This window comes from Carcharodon carcharias (assembly GCF_017639515.1).
Source record: "Carcharodon carcharias isolate sCarCar2 chromosome 29 unlocalized genomic scaffold, sCarCar2.pri SUPER_29_unloc_2, whole genome shotgun sequence".
Classification (NCBI taxonomy): domain Eukaryota; kingdom Metazoa; phylum Chordata; class Chondrichthyes; order Lamniformes; family Lamnidae; genus Carcharodon; species Carcharodon carcharias.
The window spans coordinates 1,089,492-1,113,400 of NW_024470665.1; the positions used below are offsets into that span (position 1 = coordinate 1,089,492).

Here is a 23,909-nt window from a genome sequence, read left to right on the forward strand (position 1 = left end):
TGGGATTAGACTGGGTGGGATATTAAAGGGTGTGGGGAGTGAGGGGGAGAGTGGGATTAGACTGGGTGGGATATTAAAGGGGGTGGGGAGTGAGGGGGAGAGTGGGATTAGACTGGGTGGGATATTAAAGGGTGCGGGGAGTGAGGGGGAGAGTGGGATTAGACTGGGTGGGATATTAAAGGGTGTGGGGAGCGAGGGGAAGAGTGGGATTAGACTGGGTGGGATATTAAAGGATGTGGGGTGTGAGGGGGAGAGTGGGATTAGACTGGGTGGGATATTAAAGGGTGCGGGGAGTGAGATTGAGAGTGAGATTAGACTGGGTGGGATATTAAAGGGTGTGGGGAGTGAAGGGGAGAGTGGGATTAGACTGGGTGGGATATTAAAGGGTGCGGGGAGTGAGGGGGAGAGTGGGATTAGACTGGGTGGGATATTAAAGGATGTGGGGTGTGAGGAGAGAGTGGGATTAGACTGGGTGGGATATTAAAGTGTGTGGGGAGTGAGGGGGAGAGTGGGATTAGACTGGGTGGGATATTAAAGGGTGCGGGGAGTGAGGGGGAGAGTGAGATTAGACTGGGTGGGATATTAAAGGGGGTTGGGAGTGATGGGGGAGAGTGGGATTAGACTGGGTGGGATATTAAAGGGTGTGGAGAGTGAGGGGGAGAGTGGGATTAGAATGGGTGGGATATTAAAGGGTGCGGGGAGTGAAGGGAGAGTGCGATTAGACTGGGTGGGATATTAAAGTGTGCGGGGAGTAAGGAAGAGAGTGGGATTAGACTGGGTGGGATATTAAAGGGTGTGGGGAGTGAGATTGAGAGTGGGATTAGACTGGGTAGGATATTAAAGGGTGCGGGGAGTGAGATTGAGAGTGAGATTAGACTGGGTGGGATATTAAAGGGTGCAGAGAGTGAGGGGGAGAGTGCGATTAGACTGGGTGGGATATTAAAGGGTGCAGTGAGTGCGGGGGAGAGTGGGATTAGACTGGGTGGGATATTAAAGGGTGCAGTGAATGCGGGGGAGAGTGGGATTAGACTGGGTGGGATATTAAAGGGTATGGGGAGTGAGGGGGAGAGTGGGATTAGACTGGGTGGGATATTAAAGGGTGTGGAGAGTGAGGGGGAGAGTGGGATTAGAATGGGTGGGATATTAAAGGGTGCGGGGAGTGAAGGGAGAGTGGGATTAGACTGGGTGGGATATTAAAGGGTGCGGGGAGTGAGGAGGAGAGTGGGGTTAGACTGGGTGGGATATTAAAGGGTGTGAGGAGTGAGATTGAGAGTGGGATTAGACTGGGTAGGATATTAAAGGGTGCAGAGAGTGAGGGGGAGAGTGGGATTAGACTGGGTGGGATATTAAAGGGTGCAGAGAGTGAGGGGGAGAGTGGGATTAGACTGGGTGGGATATTAAAGGGTGCGGGGAGAGAGGGGAGAGTGGGATTAGACTGGGTGGGATATTAAAGGGTGCGGGGAGTGAAGGGGAGAGTGGGATTAGACTGGGTGGGATATTAAAGGGTATGGGGAGTGAGGGGGAGAGTGGGATTAGACTGGGTGGGATATTAAAGTGTGCGGAGAGAGAGGAGAGAGTGGGATTAGACTGTGTGGGATATTAAAGGGTGTGGGGAGTGAGGGGGAGAGTGGGATTAGACTGGGTGGGATATTAAAGGGTGTGGGGAGTGAGGGGGAGAGTGGGATTAGACAGGGTGGGATATTAAAGGGTGCGGGGAGTGAGGGGGAGAGTGGGATTAGACTGGGTGGGATATTAAAGGGTGTGAGGAGTGAGGGGAAGAGTGGGATTAGACTGGCTGGGATATTAAAGGGTGCGGGGAGTGAGGGGGAGGGTGGGATTAGACTGGGTGGGATATTAAAAGGTGTGGGGGGGTGAGGGGGAGAGTGGGATTAGACTGGGTGCGATATTAAAGGGTGCGGGGAGTGAGGGGGAGAGTGGGATTAGACTGGGTGGGATATTAAAGGGTGCGGGGAGTGAGGTGTGAGAGTGAGATTAGACTGGGTGGGATATTAAAGGGTGCGGGGAGTGAGGGGGAGAGTGGGATTAGACTGGGTGGGATATTAAAGGGTGCGGGGAGTGAGGGGGAGAGTGGGATTAGACTGGGTGGGATATTAAAGGGTGTGGGGATGAGGGGAGAGTGGGGTTAGACTGGGTGGGATATTAAAGGGTGCGGGGAGTGAGGGGTGAGAGTGAGATTAGACTGGGTGGGATATTAAAGGGTGCGGGGAGTGAGGGGGAGAGTGGGATTAGACAGGGTGGGATATTAAAGGGTGTGGGGAGTGAAGGGGGGGAGTGGGATTAGACTGGGTGGGATATTAAAGGGTGTGGGGTGTGAGGGGGAGAGTGGGATTAGACTGGGTGGGATATTAAAGGGTGTGGGGAGTGAGGGGAGAGTGGGATTAGACTGGGTGGGATATTAAAGGGTGCGGGGAGTGAGGGGGAGAGTGGGATTAGACTGGGTGGGATATTAAAGGGTGCAGTGAGTGCGGGGGAGAGTGGGATTAGACTGGGTGGGATATTAAAGGGTGCGGGGAGTGCGGGGGAGAGTGGGATTAGACTGGGTGGGATATTAAAGGGTGTGGGGAGTGAGGGGGAGAGTGGGATTAGACTGGGTGGGATATTAAAGGGTGCAGTGAGTGCGGGGGAGAGTGGGATTAGACTGGGTGGGATATTAAAGGGTGCGGGGAGTGAGGGGGAGAGTGGGATTAGACTGGGTGGGATATTAAAGGGTGCGGGGAGTGAGGAGGAGAGTGGGGTTAGACTGGGTGGGATATTAAAGGGTGCAGAGAGTGAGGGGGAGAGTGGGATTAGACTGGGTGGGATATTAAAGGGTGCAGTGAGTGCGGGGGAGAGTGGGATTAGACTGGGTGGGATATTAAAGGGTGCAGAGAGTGAGGGGGAGAGTGGGATTAGACTGGGTGGGATATTAAAGGTTGCAGTGAGTGCGGGGGAGAGTGGGATTAGACTGGGTGGGATATTAAAGGGTATGGGGAGTGAGGGGGAGAGTGGGATTAGACTGGGTGGGATATTAAAGTGTGTGGAGAGTGAGGGGGAGAGTGGGATTAGACTGTGTGGGATATTAAAGGGTGCGGGGAGTGAGGGGGAGAGTGGGATTAGACTGGGTGGGATATTAAAGGGTGTGGGGAGTGAGGGGAGAGTGGGATTAGACTGGGTGGGATATTAAAGGGTGCGGGGAGTGAGGGGAGAGTGCGATTAGACTGGGTGGGATATTAAAGGGTGCGGGGAGTGAGGAGGAGAGTGGGGTTAGACTGAGTGGGATATTAAAGGGCGTGGGGAGTGAGATTGAGAGTGGGATTAGACTGGGTGGGATATTAAAGGGCGTGGGGAGTGAGATGGAGAGTGGGATTAGACTGGGTGGGATATTAAAGGGTGTGGGGAGTGAGATTGAGAGTGGGATTAGACTGGGTAGGATATTAAAGGGTGCGGGGAGTGAGATTGCGAGTGAGATTAGACTGGGTGGGATATTAAAGGGTGCAGTGAGTGCGGGGGAGAGTGGGATTAGACTGGGTGGGATATTAAAGGGTATGGGGAGTGAGGGGGAGAGTGGGATTAGACTGGGTGGGATATTAAAGGGTGCGGGGAGTGAGGGGGAGAGTGGGATTAGACTGGGTGGGATATTAAAGGGTATGGGGAGTGAGGGGGAGAGTGGGATTAGACTGGGTGGGATATTAAAGGGTGCGGGGAGTGAGGGGGAGCGTGGGATTAGACTGGGTGGAATATTAAAAGGTGTGGGGAGTGAGGGGGAGAGTGGGATTAGACTGGGTGGGATATTAAAGGGTGCGGGGAGTGAGATTGCGAGTGAGATTAGACTGGGTGGGATATTAAAGGGTGCAGTGAGTGCGGGGGAGAGTGGGATTAGACTGGGTGGGATATTAAAGGGTATGGGGACTGAGGGGGAGAATGGGATTAGACTGGGTGGGATATTAAAGGGGGCGGGGAGTGAGGGGGAGAGTGGGATTAGACTGGGTGGGATATTAAAGGGTATGGGGAGTGAGGGGGAGAGTGGAATTAGACTGGGTGGGGTATTAAAGGGTGCGGGGAGTGAGGGGGGGAGTGGGATTAGACTGGGTGGGATATTAAAGGGTATGGGGAGTGAGGGGGAGAGTGGAATTAGACTGGGTGGGATATTAAAGGGTGCGGGGAGTGAGGGGGAGAGTGGGATTAGACTGGGTGGGATATTAAAGGGTGCAGTGAGTGCGGGGGAGAGTGGGATTAGACTGGGTGGGATATTAAAGGGTGCGGGGAGTGAGGGGGGGAGTGGGATTAGACTGGGTGGGATATTAAAGGGTATGGGGAGTGAGGGGGAGAGTGGAATTAGACTGGGTGGGATATTAAAGGGTGTGGGGAGTGAGGGGGAGAGTGGAATTAGACTGGGTGGGATATTAAAGGGTGTGGGGAGTGAGGGGTGAGAGTGGGATTAGACTGGGTGGGATATTAAAGGGTGTGGGGTGTGAGGGGGAGAGTGGGATTAGACTGGGTGGGATATTAAAGGGTGTGGGGTGTGAAAGGTGTCTTTGGGCTATTGTAGGGAGCAGTCTCAATGGGGGAGTTGCGTTATGATTAAAAGATTACATTGAATATGATTCGATCCCAAAGAGGACTGGACCAATATTCCAAGTGGAAAAATTTGTCGGGCTATGGGGAAAGAGTGGGGCAAACTGGATAGCACAGGGAGGATGGGTCGAAGGGCCTCCACCTGTGCTGTACAATCACAGGGAGATTTGAGTTGGATTAAATGAGGAGAGAGCTGCTGGACTGGGAGTGTTCGTGGCGACAATGGGGGATGTATCCTGCATCTCTCCCACCGGGTACTGCCCGTTAGTGACAGCGAGTTAAAATGTCTGAGGCCACCAGCCTCAGTGTGGGAGGGTAACCAGACCTTCCCCGGCAGCAAACAGCTCTCTCAGTCACTGCCACCGCCCCCCTCTAACCAAACAGGTCTGAATCTGGGCTGAGCACACCCCACTCACAGCCAGTCTCAGCTGAAGGGCCTGACACACCTGTCACGTTCAGAGCAACATGGGAGGGGGGTGGGCGCATGAGGCCATTCAGCCCATCGAGACTGCTCCGCCATTCAATAAGATCACGGTTGATCTGATTGTGGCCTGAACTCCACTTTCCTGCCTGTCTCCACCCCACCCGCCCCCCCCACCCCCCACCCCCACACCCCCAATTCCAATAACCCTGGAGTCCCTTGTCAATCAAACATCTGTCTAAGTCAGCCTTGAATCTGTTCAATGGTCCAGCCTTCACTGCTTTCTGAGGAAGAGAACTCCACAGACTAATGCCCCTCAGAGAAATGAAATTCCTGCTCATCTGAGTCTTAAATGTGGAACCCCCTCATTTTTAAACCATGTCTTCTCATTCTAACCTGCCTTACAAGTGGAAACAGCCTCTCTGCACCCACCCTGTCGAGTCCCTGCTCAGAATCTGATATGTTTCAATAAGATCACCTCTCATTCTTCTAAACTCCAATGGACACAGGCCCAACCTGCTCAACCTTTCCTCATAAGACAAACCCCCCATCCCAGGAACCAGCCCAGTGAACCTTCTCCGAACTGCTTCGAACACATTTATATCCTTTCCAAAATGAGAGCAATTCTGTCCACAGGACTCTGGATGTGAAGCTGCAGCAAAACTTTCCTCGTTCTGTATTGCTCCCACTACAATAAATGCTAACGTTCCTTGTGACATTTGTATTGACTCACCAGGACCTCAGGCTCTTGGCCTCTGCCTGACCACAACGTACCATCCTGTGCATTGCCCAACTCGATCTCTTGTTCTGCTTTACTGAAGAGGGGGGAGGGGGAGAGCCGACACAGGAAGAAACAAAGTGAAAATTTTCAAAGCAACTTCAATAACATGAAATGGGTCTCACAAATCAAGCAAGGCTGGGCAGAATCTCTGACAGTGCGGCACTCCCTCAGTACCATCCCCGCAACAGTGCGGCACTCCCTCAGTACCGTCTCTGCGACAGTGCGGCACTCCCTCAGTACCATCCCCGCGACAGTGCGGCACTCCCTCAGTACCATCCCCGCGACAGTGCGGCACTCCCTCAGTACCATCCCCGCGACAGTGCGGCACTCCCTCAGTACCATCCCCGCGACAGTGCGGCACTCCCTCAGTACCATCCCCGCGACAGTGCAGCACTCCCTCAGTACCATCCCCGCGACAGTGCGGCACTCCCTCAGTACCGTCCCCGCGACAGTGCGGCACTCCCTCAGTACCATCCCCGCGACAGTGCGGCACTCCCTCAGTACCATCCCCGTGACAGTGCGGCACTCCCTCAGTACTGACCCTCTGACAGTGCAGCACTCCCTCAGTACTGACCCTCTGACAGTGCAGCACTCCCTCAGTACTGTCCCTGCGACAGTGCAGCACTCCCTCAGTACTGTCCCTGCGACAGTGCGGCACTCCCTCAGTACTGACCCACCGACAGTGCGGCACTCTCTCAGTACCATCCCCGCGACAGTGCGGCACTCCCTCAGTACTGTCCCTCCGACAGTGTGGCACTCCCTCAGTACTGTCTCTCCAACAGTGCGGCACTCCCTCAGTACCGACCCTCCGACAGTGCAGCACACCCTCAGTACCGACCGTCCGACAGTGCAGCACTCCCTCAGTATCAACCCTCCGACAGTGCAGCACTCCCTCAGCACTGACCCTCCGACAGTGCAGCACTCCCTCAGTACCGTCCCTACGACAGTGCAGCACTCCCTCAGTAGTGACCCTCCAACAGTGCGGCACTCCATCAGTACCGTCCCTGCGACAGTGCAGCTCTCCCTCAGTACCGTCTCTGCGACAGTGCAGCACTCCCTCAGTACTGACCCTCCGACAGTGCGGCACTCCATCAGTACCGTCCCTGCCACAGTGCAGCACTCCCTCAGTACTGTCTCTGTGACAGTGTGGCACTCCCTTAATACTGCCCCTCTGACAGTGTGGCACTCCCTGGGACCTGCCCCTCCGACAATGTGGCACTCCCTGGGTCCTGCCCCTCCGACAGTGTGGCACTCCCTGGGTCCTGCTCCTCCGACAGTGTGATGCTCCCTTGGTTCTACCCCTCCGACAGTGTGGCACTCACTCGGTCCTGCCTCTCCAACTGTGTGGCACTCCCTGGGTCCTGCCCCTCCGAAATGTAGCTCTCCCTTGGCTCTGCCTCTCTGACGGTGCAGTGCTCCCTGGGATGCGAGGCCATATTTTTGTTCTCAAGTCTCTGGACGGGGCTGGAACTAGGTGTGCAGTGCAGCTGGAGTGGACCGAGGCATTGCTCCAGCACCTTCTATTTAAAGGCTTTAATATTCACTGCTGGGTGGTAAACTCTGCTTTGCTGGTTGGCCATCCATTGGCTGCCTGATGTGTGATACAGAGGCAGCTGGCATGGGGATCACATCGAATGATTTCTGTCTGCATCTTTATGTGAGGCACAAGGGTAGGCTTGGCCACGAGTTCCTGTTTGAGTTCAGGCCAGACGGCAAGAGTTGACCACAATGTCCCAGCTTGCAGTGTGGCTATGAATCCGGAGCCTGGGGAGGTTTGGAGGTGGCGGAGTGAAGGCCCTGCCCAAGGTCCTGGTCTTCACACTGCTACTGATGAATGTCTCTGAGTCAATGTACAGCAATAGCAAGAACCCTCTTGTACAACTCCCTAACTGTAAAAATCATACAGACCTTACAACTCCGTGCACACAATTTCTCATAAACAGGCATTGCAGAGTCTTTGAATCTCAAGATCCTAAAGCAGCATCAATGTACCAAGCCACCCTGCTGCATTTGCCTACTGAACATTGATTCCTTGGCTGTCATGGCCTGAGTGTGTGAAATGCAGTGTAGTGTTTGTATTCCCTGCTGGAAACTTGACATGGAATTTACAGCACAGAAAGAAATAGACCTATCCTCAGTCAGTTGAAGGCTCAGATAACATATTGGAAGTGATACTGAATGTTCCACACAAGCCTCCTCCCACCCTTCTTCATCACACTATCAGGGTAACCTTCAGCTTCTTTTTACCCCCTGTGTTCTTCAAGTTCCTTGAATATACCTGTACTCGAATCATAGAATGGTTACAGCACAGAACAAGGGCATTCAGCGCATTGTCTTTCTGTCGGCTCTCCGCAACTGCAACTTAGCTAGTTCCATTCCTCCACCTTTTCCACGTAGCCTCGTAAAATCTTCTCTTCTGATAATTCTCCAGTTTCATTTTGAAAGCCACAAACCACAATTGAACCTGTCTCCGCCACATGCTCAGGGAGTGCATTCCAGATCCAAACCACCTTTCCTCATTTCGACTCTGGTTCTGTGGTTAATCACCTCAGGGTTCTCGACCTTCTGCTGATGAGAAAAGTTTCTCCCCATTTATTCTGTCCAGGCTCTTCATGATTTTTGAATACGTGTAACAAATCTCCTCTCAACCTTCTGCTGGCAAAGGAGAATGGCCCCAGCTTCACCAATCTCTCCATGTAACTGAAGTCATCCTCGGAACCATTCTTGTAAATCTTTTCTGCACCCTTTCGAAAACATTCACACTCTTCCCATTGAGGTTGAACCAGTGTTTTATGAAAGTTCATAACTTGCTTGATTTTGGACTCTGTGCCCCTATTTATAAAGCCCAGGATTCAGTATAATTTATTAACTGCTTCCACAACCTGCCCTGCCACCTTCAATTATTTATTCACATATACACCCAGGCCCCTCTGCTCCTGCATTCTCTTCAGAATTGTACCCTTTATTTTATGACACCTTCTCTTGTTCCTTTGACCACTTCACACTTCCCTCCATTAAATTTCATCTGCCACGTGTCTGCCCATTCCACATACCAGCCTGTGTAAATCCTCTTCAAGCCTATCACTAACCTCCTCACGGTTCACAATACTTTCAAGTCTTGCATCATCTTCCAATTTTGAAATTGTGCCCTGTGCACCCAGGTTCAGGTTACTAATATAGATCAAGAAAAGCAGTGGTCCCTCTATATACCATCCCCCTGTCAGAAGTAAATGAAGTTTTCAGTAATTCATGTTTTTAATCAGCTTGAATTAAATCATTAAACCATTGCATAATAAAATTCTAGCTATGCTAGAGACTAGTGATTCAAAATGCCGCATGGTTTGAAATAAAATACCTATAAGGACTAATATTTTTCACTTAAAAAGCATTGCTTTACTGACTTTTGGGGACTCAAATGATTAATACATAGATAATCAATGTAATAGTAGATTTAGAAATGATACAGCCAACACATTATCAAAATTTGGCACGATACCACTAACCACATAACAACTATCCCCTTAACAACTCTCAACCTTAACTCTAACAACTAACCACTGAACAACTAACTCCTTAACAACTAACCCCTTAATCCCAACAACTAATCCCAATGCATATGAGAAAATGGGCCTTTCATTAAACACCCAGAAGACTAAGATCCTCTCTAAACCACCTCCAGCACCACACCTTCACCCACCGATTCTGATCAATGGTGAAATCATGGAAAATGTGGACCTAAGCTTTCCTAAATTGGGATCTTCTTCCAAATGAATGCAGACGCAGACAACAAAATTCAACATCGCCTCCAATATGCCACCTGAGCCTTCAGCTGACTGTAAAAAGTCCATTTGAGGACCTAGAATGCAAACGTGAGATTAAGGTGATGATTTACCAGGCAGCAGTGATCCCTGCACTACCGTATGGGTCGGAGGCTTGGATGACCTACAGCAGGCATCTCAAATCACTGGAGAATTACCACCAGCAGTGGCCATGCATGATCCTCCAAATCCAGTGACAAGAAAGACCTCATCTCCCAAGCCAACTTCCAGGCCATTCACAAACTCGCTCTGCTAAATGGGACCTGCTGTTCCTATGCCTGACACTAGACTCGCAAAGCTGCTCCACTCACAACTTGGAAGAGGCAGAAGACTCCCAGGTTGGACAGTGGAAACACTTTAAGGATGCCCTCAAAGCATTTCTGAAGAGATCGAACATCCCTGCCGACACATGGGAGACCTTGGCTTGTGAGTGACTAAATTGGAGAAGCTTTGTTTGGGAAGGCACTGAGCACATTGACAGTTTTTCTTAGGAGCATTCAGAGACGTAGTTGATGTGTTGGAGGGAGCACACAAACCTCCGAACAACCCATTTACCCAACCCCACCAAGCGCCACCTGCCCTGTATATGGTAGAGTCTGCAGATTGCACATTAGACTTATCAGGCATCTTAGAACCCATTAAACCCGAGTGGAAGCCAGTCATCCTCAATCCCGAGAGACTCCCTTAACAACTTACCCCTTATGAACTAATCACTTCACCCTACAAACTAACCTTTTAACAAGTATCCCCTTAACAACTAATCTCTCAACACTACCAACTAATTCCTTCACCTTGCTAACTGATCACTTAAAAGCTAACTCCTTAACAGCTAGTCCCAACTCGGGCTCTACTATGTACGATCTCCCACTTCCCACTCAATCATTTTGGACCTTGAATTGCATTGGCTAGCAGCCATCTTCCATCAGAAATTCCCAGACACCGTCAACACTGACCACGAATCTGAGGCTTCTTCTCTCACTCAGGTCACGGCAGTCTTGAAGGCAGAGAATCCCCAGAAACTCTCTTCTGTGAACCCTTTAAATTATCCTGGAGTATTATGTGCAGTTCTGGTCACCACACTTTCGAAACAATGTAAAATCTTTACAAAAGGTGCAGAAAAGATTCATGAGAATGGTTCCAGGGATCAGGAATTTCAGTTGTGGAGATAGATTGGAGAAGCTGGGACTGTTCTCCTTGGAGAAGAGAAGATTGACAGGATCTTTGAGAGAAATGTTCAAAATGATGAGGGATCTGGACAGAGAGGAACTGTTTCTATTGGCAGCAGCATCGAGAACCAGAGGGACAGCGATTTAAGGTGACTGTCAAAAGAAGCAATGGTGACATGAGGAAAAGCCTTTTTGAACAGTGAGCTGTTAGGATCAGGAGTACACTTCCCCCGAGCGTGAGGGAGGCAGATTCAATCGAGGCTTTCAGAAGAGAGTTGGGTTATTATCTGAAGACAAAAAGGAATTGCAGGGCTCTGGGGAAAGGGTGGGGGAGAGGCTAGCTGATTTGCTCATGCAGGGAGCTGATATGGAAATGATGCACCTAATGGCTTTCTGTTCTGTAATTGACTGATTCTATTTTACTTGTTCTGCTTCACTGGTTTCATTTCTGCTGTGGATTTTGCTCTGATTTCCATTCCCTCCTTCTCACTTCCTGCTATGTAAGCAGCAACTCAGAGACAACACCCCTCCTTCCGGAGAGACAGAAGGAGAAGGTAACTCAGCTCCAAAAGCTGGAGGATCACTGAAACAAAAATGAGTGAAACAGGGAAGGTACGTGTTAGTTAAAATCAACCTCATTGCCATGAAATATAATCCTGTCTTTTCATTCTCTCTAGTTGGATTTGGCTATTTTATAAGATTATCATGAATGAATTCACAAATAATTATATTCCCTGCTTCATTTGCTGAGAGACTGTTTTAAGGATGGGACTCTGTCCTGGAGAGTGCAGCAATCTGAGTAAAGGTAACTCGGGGACATGGAGAAGTTCAGGAGTTTGAGAAATTCGGAAATGTAAGTGGCGTTCTTGGACAGAACACGCTGCTGTCCAAACAGGATACTGGTCACCGGGATGTGCTGCTCATTAATGAGATTGTGATCGATGGGTGAACTCTGCTAATGAATGTAACAATTGGTGACTGGTGCTCCACCAAAGAGAGGTAGCATGTTGAGTGGGAGCAGGGTTGCCAATGTATAATTGAACCCATGATGTGTAAGCTGGAGTATTGCTGAAAAAAGAGACATGCTGTTGAAGCTTTTCATCTTGAACTCACCAGGACAGGTTCATAAACTTCACAAATCTCAAAGTTAACAACAATTTATACTGCTTGGAAAAGAGTGCTTAATGGTTGGCAAATGGAAATCTGGAAAAGTAGCTGTTCATTGCTACAAGGAGATTCACTAGCAGCAATGTGACTCCAGGGACTCTGGTAGAGGTATTGCCATAGAGAATGCACCAGGGAATGATTAACTGCCAAGCTTTTCTTTAAATTCAAACCAGGCAAATCGACTCTGGTCAAGGCATTGTCATGGGGAATGAAGCAGGGAATGTCTGACCCCCAAACTTTTGTTTTGTTTAAAATGGTGTGATGCATGGACCTGTTCTTTCTGTTTGTGCAGTCGGAGTACTGAGGGAGACTGGAATCAGCACAAACTGTCAGACCACTAACACTATTATGTGTCAAAGAGGTGTGCAGTCAGACTCTGCAGGAGCCAGGTCTAATGACCAGCTTTTGTGGATGCTTGCTTAAACCTTGTGTTTTATTGCTGTGTTTGTGACAGGTGACCTGGCTGTTTTTGATCCTCTATCAATGTGTCTCCAAAGCCACCACCTCTCAGAACTGTCCCAGACTAGCTGAGGTAAGTGTATGGTATAAACATGCTCATCGAGAAGCCAGGGTAGTTTGTGTGACAGCGAGTGGTTATGGCCTCGAATACACTGCCTGAGAGGTTCAACTAGAGCTTTTGAAATGGAATAAGACTGTATTCTGAAAAGGGAGAATTTGCAGGGTTACGGGGAGAGGGTTGGGAGTGGGGAATGGCACAAACAGATTGCTCATTTGAAGATCTGGTGCAGAAACAACAGGCTGAATGGCCACCTTCTGCTCTCTAACAATTCTCTGATTCACTAGCAGCAATGTGACTCCAGGGACTGTGGCAGTGAATGTGATAACGTAGAAGGTTCCAGTTACATTAAGGGTTGGTGTCAGGAAGAAGTTCTTTATCCCAGGTCATAGTGAACCAATAGCAGAAGTTGCCTTTTCATGCTCTGCTGCTGATTTGCCAAGTAATGTCTGTCCAGGTCAGAACCGGGTTCAGCTATCAGCTTGTGCAAGAATGAGATGCCCTAGCAAGTAGGTCAGAGCCATTGTGATTTCCCATATTAGCAATGAACAGCTACTTTTCCAGATTTCATCCACCCTATCCTTTCCACATTAACCCTGGGTGTTTGGTCTGGCCTTTCCTCTCAGTTCAGTTGCTTTTTGACAACCATGTGGAGTGTATTCACACCTGGAGCACTGTGGACAGTTCTGTTCTCCTTACTTAAGGAGGGATAGACTTGCATTGGAGACAGTTCAGAGAAGGTTCAGTCGGCTGGTTCCTGGACTGGGGGTTTGTCTTATGAGGAAAGGTTGAGCAGGTTGGGCCTATACCTTTTGGAGTTTAGAAGAATGAGAGGCGATCTTATTGAAACATATCAGATTCTGAGGGGGCTCGACAGGGTGGGTGCGGAGAGGACGTTTCCCCTCATGGGGGGATCTAGAACGAGGGGGCACAGTTTCAGAATAAGGAGTCCCCCATTTCAGACTGAGACGAGTAGGAATTTCTACTCTCAGAGGGTCTTAACACTGTGGAATCCGCTACCCCAGGGAGCAGTGGATGCTGCGTTAGTCAAATATTTGATCTACAAGGGAGTCAAGGGTTATGGGGCCAGGCAGAAAAGTGGAGTTAAGGCCATAATCAGATCAGTCATGATCTTATTAAGTGGGGGAGCAGGCACAAGGGGCTGAATGACCTCACACTTTTCCTATTTCTTTTAATGTACTTATATGTGGACTGTGGCTGGGAAGTTTAAGGCTCTAGATTTAGGATAAACCATCTAAAGGCTATGGGTCCAAACTTCATGTCTGCTAGCATTTGTGGTACTATGATCTCATTTTGGGTATGGACTCAATGGGCTGGTGGAAGGTATATGCTGAGGGAGCGCCACACTGTCGGAGGGTCAGTACTGAGCGAGTGCTGCACTGTCGGAGGGTCAGTGCTGAGGGAGCGCCGCACTGTCGGAGGGTCAGTGCTGAGGGAGCGCTGCACTGTCAGAGGGTCAGTGCTGAGGGAGCGCCGCACTCTCGGAGGGTCAGTACTGAGGGAGTGCAGCACTGTCGGAGGGTCAGTGCTGAGGGAGCGCCGCACTGTCGGAGGGTCAGTGCTGAGGGAGCGCCGCACTGTCGGAGGGTCAGTGCTGAGGGAGCGCCGCACTGTCGGAGGGTCAGTGCTGAGGGAGCGCCGCACTGTCGGAGGGTCAGTACTGAGAGAGTGCAGCACTGTCGGAGGGTCAGTGCTGAGGGAGCGCCGCACTGTCGGAGGGTCAGTACTGAGAGAGTGCAGCACTGTCGGAGGGTCAGTGCTGAGGGTGCATTGTACTGTCGGATGGTCAGTGTTGATGGAACGCTGCACTGTTGGAGGGTCAGTGCTGAGGGAGTGCTGCACTGTCAGAGGGTCAGTGCTGAGGGAGCGCTGAGAAGGTCAGTGTTGATGGAGTGCCACACTGTCGAATCGGCAGTGCTGACAGAGTGCCGCTGTGTCAGAGGGTCAGTGTTGATGGAGCACCGCACTGTCGGAGGGTCAGTATTGAGGGAGTGTTGCACTGTCGGAGGGTCAGTGTTGAGGGAGTGCCGCACTGTCGGAGGGTCAGTGCTGAGGGAGTGCCGCACTGTCGGAGGGTCACTGTTGAGGGAGCTCCTCACTGAGAAAGAAATGCCTCCTTCCATCGATGCAGCTCCTTCACACTCAATACGAGGAACATTGAAAACTGGCTTTTCGAATTGTTTCAGATAACCTTTAAGGATATAAAAGACGCAATTAATAAAATTAAAGAGATTGATGCCCTGACCAGGAGGATCACTGTTTTGGAAGAAGAGGTGGCGAGTCTAAAGAAATGTAAGTGAGAACATACTCGATCTGGGCTTTATAATCTTTTGAGTTTGGTTGGTTTTGGGCTGGCGATCTGCAGATTCTGCCGTGTGGGGTGGGTGGAGTTTCAAGGGTTGGGTAGATAGGTTGTTTGAGGGTCTGTGCACTCCTTCAGAGGCCTCGACTTTCGCTCTGCACCTTCCCAGTGAAGCTTCTGTGATTGGTGCCTTCCCGAATGAGTTTTCTCCATTTTGGTCGGTCACAAACCAGGGACTCCCATGAGTCAGCAGGGCTGTTTGACCTCTTCAGGGATGCTCTGAGGATACCCCTCAAAGGTTTCTACTGTGCTTTTGGGAGCCTCCTGTCATGACTGAATTCTGACTAAAGCAGTAGAGCTTCCATAGTCTGGTATCAAGCATACGAACAACACAACCCTTCCAGCGGAGCTGGTCTGAGTGGTTTATATCAATGGCCTGGGACACGATGCTGCTGTTTGACCACCTTTCTTGTCACCAGATGTGTAGGATCTTACGAAGAAGCCACTGGTGGTATTTCTGCCGTGCTTTGAGTTGCCCGCTGTAGGTCTCCCAAACCTTTGAAGCATTTGGACTATCGGGGTCACTGCTGCCCAGCAAAGCATGACCTTAGTTGTCATAACCAATTAACACACCAGCCACAAAGTATCAAGCAATGAGCGTCTCCAACAAGAGAGAATCTAACCATCACCCCTTGACATTCAATGACATTACCATCACTGAATCCCCCAACATCCTGGGGGGTGACCCTTAACCAGAAACTGAACTGGACTAGCCATAGAAATACTGTGGCTACAAGAGCAGGTCAGAGGCTGGGAATCCTGCAACAAGTAACTCACCCCCTGATTCCCCAAAGCCTGTCCACCATCCACAAGACACAAGTCAGGAGTGTGATGGAATACTCCCCACTTCCTAGATGAGTGCAGCTCCCACTCAAGAACAACACTCAAGAACCTTGACACCACCCTGAACAAAGCAGCCTGATTGGCACCACATGCACAAACATGCGCTCTCTCTGTCACCGACACACAGTGTCAACAGTGTGTACCATCTACAAGATGCACTGCAGCAACTCACCTTAGTGCACCTTCCAGCACCTTCCAAACCCATGACCTCTACCATCTAGAAGGACAAGGGCAGCAGACACATGGGGAACACCACCACCTGGATGTTCCCCTCCGAGTCACTCACCATCCTGACTTGGGAATATATCGGCCGTTCCTTCACTGTCGTTGGGCCTGAGGCAATTAGAGCTAGATTATAAATGCTGACATTGCCAGATAAAGGGCGTCAAACATCATGTAATTTTAGAAGGGAAACGGGAACACACACGACACATTCAATTTAACATGAGAAATGGGATATATTGTGGTCGAAAGAATGAGGAGAGGTAACTTCAGCTGAATAATGCAATTTTAAACCAAGTGCAAGAACAGCAATCTTAACATTTTCACCCTAATTTTCAAACATATCCATGGCCTCCTTTCCCTCCCAATCTCTGTAACCTCCTCCAGCCCTTACATGCTGCCTATCACAGTTACCTCATCCTGTCCCTACAGCTTCCTAGTATCTGTAACCTCTTCCCACCCCTAGAAACCTCCCTATCTCTGTAGCCTCCTCCAGCCTCTGCACCCCTCCCTATGTACGTAATCTTCTCCAACCCCTACAACCCTCCCTATCTCTGTAGCCTCCTCCAGCCTCTGCACCCCTCCCTATCTCTGTAACCTCCTCCAGCCCCTACACCTCTCCCTATCTCTGTAACCTCCTCCAGCCCCTACACCTCTCCCTATCTCTGTAACCTCCTCCAGCCCCTACAACCCGCCCTATCTCTGTAACCTCCTCCAGCTCCTACACCCCTCCCTATCTCTGTAACCTCCTCCAGCCCCTACAACCCTCCCTATCTCTGTAACCTCCTCCAGCCCCTACAACACTCCCTATCTCCGTAACCTCCTCCAGCCCCTACACCCCTCCCTATCTCTGTAGCCTCCTCCAGCCGCTACACCCCTCCCTATGTATGTAACCTTCTCCAACCCCTACAACCCTCCCTAACTCTGTAACCTTCTCCAACCACTACAACCCTCCCTAACTCTGTAACCTTCTCCAACCTCTACAACCCTCCCTAACTCTGTAACCTCCTTGAGCCCGTACATACCTCCCTATCTGTGTAACCCCCTCCAGCCCCTACAACCCGCCTCCAGCCCCTGCAACCCTCCCTATCTCTGTAACCTCCTACAGCCCCTACAACCCTCTGAGATCTCTGCGCTCCTCCAAATTCCGGCCACTTGACCATCCCCCGATTCCCATCGCTCCACCATTGGCGGCTGTGCCTTCAGCTGCCTGGGGAGGGGGGCCCTGAGCTCTGGAATTCCCTCCCTAAACCTCTCCACCTCTCTGTCTCTTCACGCCTTTGAGACACTTCTCAAATTGGATCTCTTTGACCAAGTTTTTGGTCACTTGTCCTGACATCTCCTTACCTGCTTTAGGGCCACGTTTTGTTTTAGAACACTCCTGTGAAGCCCCTCTGGATGTTTTGTGATTTTGAAGGTGCTACATAAATGGCAATGCTTGTTGTTCTTATTGGCTCCTGCCTGTTTGCTCCTCACTCACCACCGTAACCTTCATTTCTAGACGTGCCGAGTGTCATTTTCCACGCTAAAGTGTCTGACGGCAAGAACCCAACGGCAAAGCAACGCCTCATTTACGACTCAATTATTGTCAACAAAGGATCAGCTTACAACCCCTTGACTGGGGTTTTCACTGCTCCGGTGGCCGGCACCTATCACTTCACTTACTCACTGCTCGGGGGATCGCAAGCAGAAGATACTGCAGTGCACCTGATGAGGAATGAGGAAAGACAGAGTTACTTACACAGCAAACTGAAAAGCGAACAAGCCCAGACAGCGTCCATGCCCGCAATACTGTCCCTCAACAAAGGTGATCAAGTCTCTGTCCGGCTGGAGACCGGAAACACATGGAGTGGGCTGGGAGCCATGAACTTCCAGGGAGTCCTTCTGGAGGCTGATGAGGCATGAGCCAGCAGGGTCTCTGGTCTTTACAGACTGAGCCGGGCTCCCGTGAGGAACGGTCCACTCTGTCCAATCAACAGCTGCCGCTTGACAAATCCATGGAACATTTTCATCCTTTCTTTGCAACCTTTCAATATTTGCACATTTATTTTTTTGCAAAGTGAGGAGACGATCCAGAGAGCTCACCGGACACCCGATACTCCCATACCCCCAACTACTGTCAGAAAAACTCCCTGCAACATCCCAGCTCCCCAACTGAAACATCTTCCTCCATAACCCAGCTTCCACATCGGGAGCCCTCCCTCCAAAACCCGAGCTCGCCCATCACAACCCCTCCCTCCAATACCCCCACTCCCCCATCGGGACCCCTCCCTCCAATACCCCTACTCCCCCATCAGGACCCCTCCCTCCAATACCCCTACTCCCCCATCGGGACCCGTCCCTCCAATACCCCTACTCCCCCATCACGACCCCTCCCTCCAATACCCCTACTCCCCCATCGGGACCCCTCCCTCCAATACCCCTACGCCCCCATCGGGATCCCTCCCTCCAATACCCCTACTCCCCCACCGGGACCCCTTCCTCCAATACCCCAACTCCCCCATCGGGACCCCTCCCTCCAATACCCCTACTCCCCCATCGGGACCCCTCCCTCCAATACCCCTACTCCCCCATCGGGCACTTCCCTCCAATATCCCAACTCCCCCATCGGGCCCCTCCCTCCAATATCCCAACTCCCCCATCGGGCCCCTCCCTCCAATATCCCAACTCCCCCATCGGGACACCTCCCTCCAAAACCCAAGTCTCCTATCGGGACTCCTCCCTCCAAAACCCCCATCAGAAACCTTCCCTCCAATTCCACAACTCCTCCATCAGGACCCCTCCCTCCAATAACCCTATTCTCCAATTGGGCTCCCTCTCTCCAATACCCCCATTCCCCCATCAGAAGCCCTCCTTCCAATACCCCAGTTCCCTCATCGAGACCCCTCCCTCCAATATCCCAATTCACCATGAGAAGTCCTCCTTCCAATACCCCAATTCCCCCATCAGAAGTCCTCCCTCCAATATCACTATTCCCACTTTGTGACTCCCCCCTCCAGTATCCCATCTACCCCCATCAGAAGCCCTCCCCCCAACCCCCCAAATCTCCCATTGGGACCCCTCTCTCCAATCCCCCAAATCTCCCATTGGGACCCCTCTCTCCAACACCCCAAATCTCTCATTGGGACCTCCCCCCCACAACCCCCCAAATCTCCCATTGGGACCCCTCCTCACAACCCCCCAAATCTCCCACTGGGACCCCTCCCTCCAATACCCCAAATCTCCCATCGTGACACCTCCCTCCAACACCCCAAATCTCCCATCGTGACCCATCTCTCCAACACCCCAAATCTCCCATCAGGTCCCCTCCCTGCAACACCCCAAATTTCCCATCAGGACCCCTCCCTCCAACACCCCAATCTCCCATTGTGACCCCTCCATTCAATATCCCAAATCTCCCATTGTGACCCCTCCATTCAATATCCCAAATCTCCCATTGTGACCCCTCCATCCAATATCCCAAATCTCCCATCGTGACCCCTCTCTCCAATACCCAAACTCTTCCAAGTCTCCTCCATCCAATATCTCAACTTCCTCCGTTAGACCACTTCCTCCAATACCCCCCAATCCATCGAGACACCTTTCTCTATTACCCCAAAATTTTCACCACCACATGGGAACATAAAACCTAGGAGCAGGAGTAGGCTATTCAGTCCTTTGAGCCTACTCCGCTATTCAGTAAGATCATGGCTGACCTGACTGAAGTCCCAACTCCACTTTCCCCCATATCCCTTGACTCCCCCCCAATCTATCAGAAATCTGTGTAACTCAGTCTTGAATAAATTCAATGACCCAGGATCCACTGCTCTCTGTGGAAGAGAATTCCACAGACTAACAAACCCCTGAGTACATTAACGATCCTCCTTATCTCCGTCTTAAAATAATTGTGTCCCCTTGTCCTCATCTTCTCCACAAGAGGAAATATCCAGCACCACTACCTAAACCAAAATTCACCACACCCACTCCCTTAAATTTTCCAATGAGGTTTATCTCACTCTCTCCCCAGTATCCCCTGCCCCCCGACCCCAACTCCCAGTGTGTAGGCCAGGGTGATTAGACTTTAGTTTATCTCAACCACTTTTAGACCATTTTTATATTACATTCATTTTAAAGCTAACAAGGTCAAGGAAGCCATTTTGATACTAACACATGGCTAAACAAGCTATTTTGTATTTTGCGTTAACCGCATGCATTAATGAAATCATTATATTGAGATTGTAACTAGTCACAAAACAGATGATTGTACAAGCAGTGAGCCTTAAATGAGTTACAATTAATGAATCAACAATCATATTAATGTAAATTTTCATGTAAAGCTTGTTAATTGTTAATTGCAATAAATTTCTATGCTGGGGTGAGAAAGAGCAGTTTCTGAAAAGTTATTCCATCAGTGTAACGCTTGGAACTCTGCTAAGTTCCTGAGAGAGCGTACACCACGACCTCAAAGAGGCAAAATCAGAAAATGCTGGAAAAACTCAACAGGTCTAACAGCATCTGTGGGGAGAAAGACAGAGTTAACATTTCCAGTCCTTATGACTCTTCATCAGTCTGACCTCAAAGAGCTTGCCTTTGTGAACAGTGATTAGATGGAGAGACACAGTGAAACAGTTCCATTGTATTCTTGTTGAAGATACTGAGGCCAGGTGCCTACTATGGTCAAGAATCAATTAATTAACCAATTAATTATTAAATTGGAAAAAGCCTGACTCTGACATAAGGTGATCACTAAACAAGAAGTGAAGACTCCCGAGGCAAGAACTACATATACATCTCCACAAGTGGGGTTGTGTCCCAGCCAGAGTCTTGAGAGGGTTACATATCGACAGACTGATCGCCCAGGTGAAGTTGTAAAAGTCACGGACTCGAGTTGCTAAGCAAACCTTGCTCTTTTAATAAATTTCTTAAAGTTACTTTCCAAAGCATCCTGTCTTGCCTTAATGGGTGAAATCATGTACAAAAAAAAAGTAAATTTATTGAGTCACTTAGAAATTGCTGGCAAATTGGGATGCCTGACATCAATGAAGTCCTGATGAGCAGACTTGGAGGAGTTTGGGTGTTGGAGAGAGGGGTCACGTTGGGAGATTTGGGGTGTTGGAGACAGGGGTCACAATGGGAGATTTAGGGTGTTGGAGAGAGGGGTCACAATGGGAGATTTGGGGTGTTGGAGAGAGGGGTCACGATGGGAGATTTGGGGTGTTGGAAAGAGGGGTCATGATGGGAGATTTGGGGTGTTGGAGAGAGGGGTCACGTTGGGAGATTTGGGGTGTTGGAGAGAGGGGTCACGATGGGAGATTTAGGGTGTTGGAAAGAGGGGTCACGATGGGAGATTTGGGGTGTTGGAAAGAGGGGTCATGATGGGAGATTTGGGCTGTTGGAGAGAGGGGTCATGATGGGACATTTGGGGTGTTGGAGAGAGGGGTCACGATGGGAGATTTGGGGTGTTGGAGAGAGGGGTCACGATGGGAGATTTGGGGTGTTGGAGAGGGGGGTCACGATGGGAGATTTGGGATATTGGATGGAGGGGTCACGATGGGAGATTTGGGATGTTGGAGAGAGGGGTCACGTTGGGAGATTTGGGATATTGGATGGAGGGGTCACGATGGGAGATTTGGGGTGTTGGAGAGAGGGGTCACGATGGGAGATTTGGGGTGTTGGAGAGAGGAGTCACGATGGGAGATTTGGGGTGTTGGAGAGAGGGGTCACGTTGGGAGATTTGGGATATTGGATGGAGGGGTCACGATGGGAGATTTGGGGTGTTGGAGAGAGGAGTCACGATGGGAGATTTAGGGTGTTGGAGAGAGGGGTCACAATGGGAGATTTGGGGTGTTGGAGGGGTCACGATGGGAGAGTTGGGGTGTTGGAGAGAGGGGTCACAATGGGAGATTTGGGGTGTTGGAGAGAGGGGTCACGATGGGAGATTTGGGGTGTTGGAGAGAGGGGTCACGATGGGAGATTTGGGGTGTTGGAGAGAGGAGTCACGATGGGAGGTTTGGGGTGTTGGAGAGAGGAGTCACGATGGGAGATTTGGGGTCTTGGAGAGAGAGGTCACGATGGGAGATTTGGGGTGTTGGAGAGAGGAGTCACAATGGGAGGTTTGGGGTGTTAGAGAGAGGAGTCACGATGGGAGATTTGGGGTGTTGGAGGGGTCACGATGGGAGAGTTGGGGTGTTGGAGAGAGGGGTCACGATGGGAGTTTTGGGATGTTGGAGAGAGGGGTCACGATGGGAGAGTTGGGGTGTTGGAGAGAGGGGTCACGATGGGAGATTTAGGGTGTTGGAGAGAGGGGTCACGATGGGAGATTTGGGGTGTTGGAGAGAGGGGTCACGATGGGAGATTTGGGGTGTTGGAGAGAGGGGTCACGATGGGAGATTTGGGGTGTTGGAGGGGTCACGATGGGAGAGTTGGGGTGTTGGAGAGAGGGGTCACGATGGGAGATTTGGGGTGTTGGAGAGAGGGGTCACGATGGGAGATTTGGGGTGTTGGAGAGAGGGATCACGATGGGAGATTTGGGGTGTTGGAGAGAGGAGTCACGATGGGAGGTTTGGGGTTTTGGAGACAGGAGTCACGATGGGAGATTTGGGGTGTTGGAAAGAGGAGTCACGATGGGAGATTTGGGGTGTTGGAGAGAGGGGTCACGATGGGAGATTTGGGGTGTTGGAGAGAGGGGTCACGATGGGAGATTTGGGGTGTTGGAGAGAGGAGTCACGATGGGAGATTTGGGGTGTTGGAGAGAGGGGTCACGATGGGAGATTTGGGGTGTTGGAGAGAGGAGTCACGATGGGAGATTTGGGGTGTTGGAGAGAGGGGTCACGATGGGAGATTTAGGGTGTTGGAGAGAGGGGTCACGATGGGAGATTTAGGGTGTTGGAGAGAGGGGTCACGATGGGAGATTTGGGATATTGGATGGAAGGGTCAGGATGGGAGATTTGGGATATTGGATGGAGGGGTCCCAATGGAAGGTTTGGGATGTTGGAGAGAGGGGACCCAATGGGAGATTTGGGATATTGGATGAAGGGGTCAGGATGGGAGATTTGGGATATTGGATGGAGGGGTCACGATGGGAGATTTGGGATATTGGATGGAGGGGTCACGATGGGAGATTTGGGGTGTTGGAGAGAGGGGTCACGATGGGAGATTTGGGGTGTTGGAGGGGTCACGATGGGAGAGTTGGGGTGTTGGAGAGAGGGGTCACGATGGGAGATTTGGGGTGTTGGAGAGAGGGGTCACGATGGGAGATTTGGGGTGTTGGAGAGAGGGATCACGATGGGAGATTTAGGGTGTTGGAGAGAAGGGTCACGATGGGAGATTTGGGATATTGGATGGAAGGGTCAGGATGGGAGATTTGGGATATTGGATGGAGGGGTCCCAATGGAAGGTTTGGGATGTTGGAGAGAGGGGACCCAATGGGAGATTTGGGATATTGGATGAAGGGGTCAGGATGGGAGATTTGGGATATTGGATGGAGGGGTCACGATGGGAGATTTGGGATATTGGATGGAGGGGTCCCAATGGGAGATTTGGGATATTGGATGGAGGGGTCCCAATGGGAGGTTTGGGGTGTTGGAGAGAGGGGACCCAATGGGAGATTTGGGATATTGGATGGAGGGGTCACGATGGGAGATATGGGATATTGGATGGAGGGGTCAGAATGGGAGATTTGGGATATTGGATGGAGGGGTCACGATGGGAGATTTGGGATATTGGATGGAGGGGTCCCAATGGGAGATTTGGGATATTGGATGGAGGGGTCCCAATGGGAGGTTTGGGGTGTTGGAGAGAGGGGACCCAATGGGAGATTTGGGATATTGGATGGAGGGGTCACGATGGGAGATATGGGATATTGGATGGAGGGGTCACGATGGGAGATTTGGGATATTGGATGGAGGAGTCACGATGGGAGATTTGGGATATTGGATGGAGGGGTCCCTATGGGGGAGGAGGGGTATTGGAGGGACGGGTCCCAATGGGGGAGTTGTGATATTGGAGGGAGGGGTCTCAATGGGGGAGTTTGGATAT

At 50.8% G+C, this 23,909-nt stretch overlaps 1 protein-coding gene across 1 annotated transcript; it reads left to right on the forward strand.

The window, feature by feature from the left end:
- Positions 1-11,249: 11,249 nt before the first annotated feature.
- LOC121274048 (complement C1q-like protein 4) lies at positions 11,250-18,239 on the forward strand. Its single transcript, XM_041181185.1, has 4 exons — positions 11,250-11,373; positions 12,383-12,460; positions 14,653-14,758; positions 17,395-18,239. Exons 1-4 carry the CDS (start codon positions 11,356-11,358, stop codon positions 17,796-17,798), a joined length of 606 nt encoding a protein of 201 aa, XP_041037119.1. The 5' UTR covers positions 11,250-11,355; the 3' UTR covers positions 17,799-18,239.
- Positions 18,240-23,909: the final 5,670 nt, after the last annotated feature.

Bases quoted from the DNA above. Each gene is read 5' to 3' on its own strand.
- LOC121274048 (XM_041181185.1), top strand. The intron at 12,461-14,652 runs GTAAGTGTATGG...GAATTGTTTCAG, and splicing joins ACTGTCCCAGACTAGCTGAG to ATAACCTTTAAGGATATAAA. The intron at 14,759-17,394 runs GTAAGTGAGAAC...CTTCATTTCTAG, and splicing joins GGTGGCGAGTCTAAAGAAAT to ACGTGCCGAGTGTCATTTTC.